This window comes from Lonchura striata, chromosome 9, assembly GCF_050655825.1.
Source record: "Lonchura striata isolate lonStrDom1 chromosome 9, ASM5065582v1, whole genome shotgun sequence".
NCBI classification, from domain to species: Eukaryota; Metazoa; Chordata; class Aves; order Passeriformes; family Estrildidae; genus Lonchura; species Lonchura striata.
Genome location: NC_140711.1, coordinates 8137186 through 8145966, shown reverse-complemented (window position 1 = coordinate 8145966; position 8781 = coordinate 8137186). Strand labels below are relative to the sequence as shown.

General features: G+C 42.5%; 1 protein-coding gene across 2 annotated transcripts in view; it reads right to left on the bottom strand.

Moving 5' to 3' along the window:
* Nucleotides 1-6131: 6131 nt before the first annotated feature.
* INPP5D (inositol polyphosphate-5-phosphatase D) overlaps nt 6132-8781 on the bottom strand; it is a 52101-nt gene continuing 49451 nt past the window's right edge. For both annotated transcript variants that reach the window (XM_021544365.3, XM_021544364.3), the window contains 2 exons: nt 7846-8422; nt 6132-7173 (listed from right to left, as the gene is read on the bottom strand). In XM_021544365.3, the coding sequence (XP_021400040.2) occupies nt 7171-7173; nt 7846-8422 (580 nt within the window). In that variant the 3' untranslated portion in view covers nt 6132-7170. The remainder of the gene's footprint in view (nt 7174-7845; nt 8423-8781) is intronic.

Below are 8781 nucleotides of genomic sequence, written 5' to 3'. Positions count from 1 at the left end.
TGCTGGGAATCATGGAATAACGGGATAGGGTCAGGCTGAGCGGGCCCACAGCGGCTCTCAGGTCCCACCTCCCTGCTCCAGCAGGGCCATCCCAGAGTACAGGCACAGGATTGTATCCGGAGGACTCTGGAATATCCCGTTAGGACAGTCCACACCTTTCTGGGCAATCTGTTCAGGGCTGGGGCACTGCCCTGGGAAGAAGCTCTGGCTCCCGTGCAGGGGGAACTTCTTGGGATCAGTCCCTGCCTGTCTGCTGCCCTCCCTGTAGACAGGGACAGACAGGGATGAGGGCCTCTCTCGAGGCTGAACAGTCCCAGCTCAGCCTTCAAGGAGGGTGGTGGTGAAATGAATTGGAGCATGGGGCTTTCTAGGTAAATCTGCCTAATTTGGAACAGGGCAGAACCTACTTTTCAACCCTCCCAACGCTCCCACCTTCTGGCCAGCCTCATAAAAAAGCCACACGTTCTCTGGCAAATGTAAAAATCCATAACAACTCACTCCATTGATCTAGTTTCATCTGCTTAATGACAGGAAAGATGTGTGCTAATGTCTTTACAAACAATTGGACGGGTGAAGGAATGGGTATCAATGTCTCTACTGACTTTGGGGGGCGGGTTCCTTACAGTTTGGGCTCCTGGAACAAGGATCTGCACAAGACTGAACTTATGAACTTTGGGGTAAAATGCCAGGTTCAAGGGGGGAATATGGGGTAAGTGGTTTGGGAAGGCTGTACCTTGCTAGCAGCTCAGCCAATGGGGAAAGGAAGAGGGCAACACACGGCCGGGGGTTTAGGATAAAAGGGAGGCTGTGCCTCTGAAACCTCAGGAGAGAAAAGCCCGATAGACCCTCTCCCTTTATTTGAATGAAGTTGAAGGACTCCTCTGACTCCTTTTTGGACATAAACCTCTGGCACTTGCGGATTTTCCTGACATTAACTTTCTAAGTAATGTATTAGGTAACTGTATTATTGTAATTTAATTAGAAACTGGGCAGAACTCATAATGCTTTTTGTCTTGGACTGTCTAAATTGCTTTATTTTTCTTTTGAGTAAGTGAATGAAGATGCAATTATGAAATTGTAATAGCGTGAAATAGATGATTCACTAGATTATTAGACTGGAGTAGAGTGTGCTGCTGGTTGAGTTAATAATAGCTCATGCTCTGTTTTACAAAGTACACAATGCAGGAGGTTATGTGCATTCTCTGTAAAGCTGATTTGGCCAAGTGTAAGCACACAGCCTATTTCATTCTACTTATACATCACCAAATCAAATTAGTTGTTTAAAAACTTAAAATTACCTCTAACTGTGTGAGAAACAAGTTGAATTTGCTTTCACAGGGTATTATATGAATTGATATTAGATATTATAATGTTGTTAATATTAATGATATGTGTTATAAAGTGGTTGATGTTGTTACAATGGTCTAGTTGTGAGGATGGTTTTGTGTGTTGTTACGTAGGTTTATGAGTTTACGTTGGACAGCCAAACCTTTGAGACATGACCTTAAAAGGAGTAGAACTTCATCCACTGATAACCCTGATGACCACAGTGATGAAACTACGTCAATGCCAGAAAGAGTGACATGGAGCAGGACTGTGTAAAATCAAAATAAATATGCATAAAACTGATGCAACACCAGGGGTATAAAAGGTGGAGCCACCATTCTGTGCTTGAGCCTCTGGCATTTGGCCACATTCCCAGCACTGTCCCTTTTGTTTTGCAAATTTTTTTATTGTTTTCAAGAAAACTTTTGTAACTCTTTGCTATTCAGGGTCTGGGTCAGTTATAACAACTGTAAGGTAAAGTCCTAATTCTACAGCTAAAGTTACTGAACTCTTAAAGGGCAGTGCTGAGAGAAATTCATCCTGTCAGATCTTCTTCTCTACATCTTTATCCTTTGCAGAGAAAGAGGAAAGCAACCAAAGCATGAGGAAAAGGGAAAGGCAAAGATACAAAAATACAAGATTCAATAACTCCTCTCCTGAGGCTTTAATATATAATCAGCCTCCAAGCTCCTCACTGAATTTGAACTGCCAATCCCCTGCTTTTTTTTAGCCCCTTCAAAAATAAATCCTTCTGCTCATTTTTGAGAGCTGGCTTTTCTCACTAAAACTGGGAGGGAAAATAATTGTCCCCAATTTATTTCAGCAAGGCAGGAAAAAGAATGAGTGTGAGTAGTAAAGACATGGGAAAAAAAAAAAAAAAAAAAAAAAAAAAAAAAAAAAAAAAAAGTGTGTCCTCAAGCATGAATTACATCAAACATTGTATGTTTTACTGTTTACAGCAGCTGCTAGAATATTCCAAGGGAAGGACTCAAATTAATTGTCATCTGTATGTGTTTGAATTTATAAAAATCACACTATGTTACAGATTTCTACCTTTCTGTAATCTTTGATTTTTGTAGTGGGCAGGACAATCTGATATTCTTTACCTTTTCTTTAGTACCTGCTAACAATGCTTTCCCCATTCCAATACAATATTCTTAAATATATCTGAGGTTTCTGGAAATCTGTCCAATAGCACATGCCTGCTCCATGTCATCATCTGTCATCCTGCTCTCTTTTTATATCCACAAGAACTGTAAGTACACGTGACAAAACAGCTTGTTCTGGCTAAAAGTGGCTTCTTCACTTGAAGCACCTTTCTGCCACCAGCAGCATCAAAATCTGGCAAATTTTTCAACAATTATTCAGGAGTAAAAATTTCAGACTACCAACAAATTACTCTGCTTGTCAGGAAGCTCCTTCTGCAGTGAAGAAGCAAAACCTGTGCCTCCAACAAATATTGCACTCCACATCCATAGAGGGAAAAGCAGGACTTCCAGTGGAGACGTGTCCAGCTTTAGCTAGCACATTTCAGGAAGAATTGAGAATGTCAAAGCATCCCAGCAGGAATGACAAATGTATATAGGAGATTTGATCCAGAAGGAAGACTTGGACAGTTGGAATTGTTTACCCTAACAAGGAGAAGACATATGGGAAATATGACAGCACTATGTAAATATGCATGTCAGAAAAATAAGACAATACCCTGATCTGCATGTTTACGTGGGACAGGATTACACTGAAAGGGCCTAAAGTTAACCCCAAAAATGGCTGCTAGAGATGAGGAAGGGCTGGTAAAAGCTGGTGAAGCTCAAAACAGGCTGCTTGAGGCAGATGAGAATCTCTGCTGCTGGAGGATTATAAGGCCACTTGAAAACATGGTGAAGGATTTTGTAGTTTACTCTTTGCTGACGTGGTGAATGGATTGCAGGGTCCTATCAGGGACCCCTGCAGCCCAGTTCTGAGTCTGAGCTGGCTGTGTTCTAAATGACACTCAGGTGACAGAACGAATCCCTGCTGTAAGGTGAGTGGAGCAGGTTCTGATGGGATGTTTCCCTGAAGCTTGGTGCTCAGATTCACTTACTTCCTTCACTGCTTCCTGACTGGGAACCAGAAATGCTAATTTTCCAGGAAGATACTGATCACCAATATTCTTCCCAAAGTTACTCTCAAAACACCATTTTCAAATTCAGCTTTGTTTTGGATCTTACCTTTAAAAGAGGGAACATGTCCCACTCCTGGTCATTTTCTTTGTACTTCAAATCATGTGAAGATACAAATTACTGTGAAGTATGGAGCAGACATAAATTCTGTGCTAACTCTCCATCCTTTCTGTTGCAAAGGTCTCTATATTTTCCAGTCTCTTTGCTGCCTTTACTTTCTTCCCTTGTCTGACCTGTTTCTATGAGTGAGAGCTTTTACCCACCTCCCTTCTGTTGGGTTCCCTCTCCTTCCACAAAATCTTTGCTAGTTGCTTTTCTGTAACCTTTCTGCATGTTGCTGGACACCTTCATCCATTTCCATCCATGCATTCTCTCTCAAGCCCAACATGTACTACCCTGTTCTGTGCCATCTTTATTAGTTATGATATAATCTAATACATCATGATAAGAGAGACTAATTTGTTTTCTTGTGTAATCTAGACAAGACCTTGGGAAAAAAATGCAGTAAAGTGTTAATAATAACTGTAATGTGTAGCAGATTATCATCCCAGGGACAGAATGGTCTCAGTTAAATAGAACCACACAAGTATGGAATAGCTGGGTCTGGATGGGCCTCTGGAGATTTTACAGTCCAAGCATCACATTCAGCAGACCCGTGTCTGGTTTTTGTGATGGCTTCTGCAATACTGGGGTTTGTAAAACAGTTCTGATCACAGTTTTCTGAGATCTACAGAAGAATGTCAGTTAATTTTGATCTACAAGGGTAAATTGAAGTATCCTTTAGTTTAGCTGACTTGGGAGCTAGAGCAAAGATTATCTGCAAATAAAATTAATTAAACCAAATAATGGTAATGAACTTAAAAGTTCAGGGAGATTTGGTGATGCATAACGAGATAATGCTTTGTAATGATGCATAATAAGATAATGTAGAAAAAATATAGCAAATTACAGTAGGCAAAAAGAAACTGTCAACCTGGGATTCAACTCTGAAAGAATTTCTGAGAAACTTCAGTAGTTTAACATAAGTGCAATCTTAAAATACTTCTTATTAGGAGCCGCATTTGAAACAACACCATGCACACACTGTAGAGTTAGGAGGATCTTTTTCATATTCATGTGAGTAATAACTTGATGTTTGCTTACATATATATTTAGAAAGAACATCTCGTACCTCTGCAGCTAACACCTTTCCTGCATTGAAAGGAGTATTTGGATTATTTTGTAGCACTTGCATAACAAATCCTTCCGTAGGCCTTTCAGGAATGCCCTGGGGACTGCGGCAGCCCTTTGGTGGCAGGTGTGACCAGCATGTGAGACAGTGCCAGCTGGGCAGAGAGAACAGGAAAAGCTATTGACCCCGTCACTAAATACTTCAGCCTCAACAACATGAGCACCACACATGCAGCTGATGATCGGGAGGCTTTGCAGCACCCGTCACTTCCCCAAGCCCAGCCCACTGGCTGCACCTTTGATCTGTGTTATCAGCAAGGAACATCGCAAATGACAGCAGGGACAGAGTCTTGTTGGCAAATGTCCCACAGGGGAAAGTGTTGATTTCTGTCAGGAAAAGAGACTCTGGAAATAAAAGTGAAATATCTGGGTATTGTCTATTTCCAGTCCATCTACTGATACTGGTTAGGAGGTGTCTGGGAAGTGTCCTGCATCACCTTGGTCACTTAGTACTGACACCCGCAGTTTATTCACACATAAATATCTGAGCCTTTGCAATGTTATAAAAATAAGGAGCTTGGTCTGGGGGTGAATAAATTAATTTCTAGACAACACGTCCCTTCAATCACTATTATTGTATTATCACAAGGACAACTGAAAAACATCGTAAAATTTTAGCATTTTAAAAACAAGTGGGAGGATAGTGACTAAATGGTTAGTTTTAAGCTGTACAGAAAAAGGGTGCTTGGTCCCAGTAGATTACAGGCTTAAGCAATGTTATTTCTAGCATCAGAATTATCCCCTTGGTATTTTGGAGTAACTCACCTTAATTTGGTTTTCTTTCTGTTTTTCCTCTTCCTTGAGGCATTTTCCCTAAGACTATACCTTTATCAGGAAGAAAATGTGTCACCCACAACATCTTAGGAAAAGGCTTAAAGGTGCCCTGTGGTTGTTGTACACAGAGGACAAGGAAATTGGTGTTAGGTGCAACAGGTGCAGGCAGGAAATGGGGGGTTTAAAACTTACTGTGTTCTGCAACATAACATCCTGTAGCTGGAAACTTCAAGCATTTTTGACAGCTGGGTCTCCATGGAAATAAGTACAAAAAGACTCCAGCTATTTTAAGAACTTAAAATAAAGGACGCTGGAAGCTTATGGATATTACATCTGGGGAAAATCAGTACATTTTTGGGCAATTCATATCCTTCAGTTTATGTCTTTTGCTCATACTGCCTGTACCAACTTCACTGAACAACAGCAGAGATGGAAGAGAAATGTGCCTAGTTTGGCAAGAGGAACTCAGCCTCAGAGATGTCAAAGAAAGTGCAGCTTGTGTTCAGTTCTGCATTCTCAGTTGTGTCTTCTCTGCTCTCCTTGGTGCCTTTGGTGCTTTATCTGTCAGTGAGCAAGCTGGTGTAACACCCACCTAAAGCTGTATCATGTGACAGGCAGTTCTGTATTTTCAATAAAGAATGACCAAAAATGTGACTATTTTATTATTTTTTAAGTAATCAACATGGAAACAGTAGCAGTGATTAAGTCACAACAGGCTTAGTCTAATAATAACCACAGCATTAATACTTAACACAAATATAACAGAAATTACAAGTATGTTAACATTATTCATTCTCAGTCAATGAACAAAAGTGTACAGTAAGGTGAGCATTAGTCTGTTAAGAATGCTCCAAAACCAGCTGGCCAGTGTCCTCCAAAGCAGAGTGCTTGCTGCCAGGCAGGCTGGGGTACTGCTCTCTGCCCCTCCAGGCAGTTTTACTCCTAGGGCTCCCATGGCCCCTTCCTCTTCCCCTCTTTCTGCCTGTGGTTCTGGTGTTTCCCTCTTTTGCTGGGGTATCAAAGCAGGGTCTGCTTGAAGGCAAAGGAGCCACAGTGCCATGGGCTGGCCCTCACTTGCTGTGTCCCTGGGGTGGTGCAGGGATGCAGCCCCGAGCTCCAGGCAAGGCTGGCTCCACTGAGAGTGTGACCTGCATCAGTATCTGCTATTCAGACTCTTTCCCCACCCTCTCTGACCTCCTTGCTCCATGGTTAGGACATGCTTTTGGAGCTGTACCGCTTTTAAGATGCTTTCTTTTACATATCACTCTTTAATAGCAATCCTGTAACACAAAATAGAAATCTTTCTTTTGCAGGAAGGGTTTTTTTTTCTCAATGCACCCTTTCCATCTCCTAGTCCTTGTACCGTACCATCCTCTTTTCCAAAACATTTACTAATGCATGTACTTGACCACCCCCCTTTAATGGAAGTACCAAAGTGACACTCAAAAGAATAACTTGCAGGTATTGTGGTCCTGGCCCCTCTTGGTCTGAGCAACATAGGATAAACTTCTCAGCTAGAACATTTTCATAATCACAGGGAGGGCTGTACCCTCAAAAATAAAATTTCTCAGTCCTTTTTAGAACCAGACTAGAGGATATCAGTGTGAACAAAGCAGTAGTCTCCATCGTTCTTCCCATCAGGATTGCTCCTAGGGTACCACCAGCTGCTGTGTCGTGTTCACTGTAGAGTCAAGAGAAGATATCAGCTTGTATATTGTCAAATCTACAAGTTTTGATGGAGATGGAAAAGAAAAAGATCCTACAGCCTGCTCAAGTGAGTTTTTTCTCCCAAATGCACTTACTAAGGCCTCCCCTACTCCTTCTCATACAGCTCTTATGTTCTGTTGAAAAAAACCCCAAAAACAACACAAAACTAAACCAAACCACAATAAATAAACCTACCAGCCCAGGAAAGGATATATCTGATTATTTCTGTAGAGCATTCAGTAATGGTTTTGGACACACTGTTCTAGTGTTTTCCACTAACTACTAACTACTTTTAATCATCTTTTTATTACTTGCAGCAAAGCAAATCCATTGCCCAGTACTACAGATCTGTGCTATCAGGCCAGGATCAGCCACTTTCAGGAACAGCACAGTGTGCCCAAAATAAGACATAGCAACGTACTGACTATTTGCATTCCTCTTGTGGACCACCATGCTTAAACAGTCCAGAAGAACATAAAAATTCTTGCAAAGCTAAACCCTGTAGGTTTGTGGGACAGCACTAAGCTTGACTAGGAACCATGGAGTGAGGACTTGGTGACTGAGCCAATACTACTCTAGTCGCAATGATATCACAGCCCAAGACAACTCCCACCCCACTTCATTCACCAAGTAACGAGTAACGCACCGGTGTAGCTGTCCTGCTGACCGGGCCCTCCTCCATCCGGTGCTTCCCGGAGTGCGGCAGCTCTGAACTGTCCCGATAATCGCGGCCCTTGGAGTTCTGCATATCCAGCACTGCCCGGCTCTTGGAGGGAAGGGGTGGCTTGTTCTGCTGTCCCTGGATGCTCAGGCTGACTTCAGCCCTTGATGGCTTCATGAGTTTTTTGAGCGGTGCTGAGTTTTCCAATGGTGTTGTCATCTTTGGTTTGCCTTGACTCTTTTCCCCTGTATTCTTTTCTTCCAATTGGCAGGAAGAAGTGTAGGACCGGAATCGCTGTGTGGGCACCAGGAAAGGTGGTGATGGCTGTTTGCCAGAGGTCTTGCTGCACTCAGGCTCCTGTGGCTTTGTGAGATGACAGCTCTGCTCAGGCAGCGGTGGTTGCTCTTTCCGCAAGGCCTTGGGATACTCCTGCTCTTTCTTGGGAGCCACCTTGCCCCTGGAGCCCATGGAGCCATACAGTGGGTTCTCGAACATCTCCGGCCTTTGTTGCCCCTCCTCCTGCAGCACAGGCTCTGCTATGGATATTCCCACATCAGGCAGCCTACAGTCATGGAAGCAGGATGAAAAGGAGACTTGTAAAGAGCAGGCAAGACAGTCACTGACTGATTTAGAGAGGACATGAATAGTAAATGTGTGAGCAAATTAAACTGACTACCTAAGGGGCAACAGGAAAACAAACTCAGGGAGAGAGAACAGAAGTGTTTTACTTTGTTTCATCATTAGTAACACGGCAGCAGAGAACAGATATGCATAGCATTGTGTAAACTCCCTGCTAGGTTACAGTCCTGTCAAAGTGATATTTGTCTTCTTTTTAAACACAGATAAACTACTGAGCCAAACTGTGCCAGGTCCTTTGATGACTCTGCGACACACACAATCTGAATTTGAATGCTAATATTC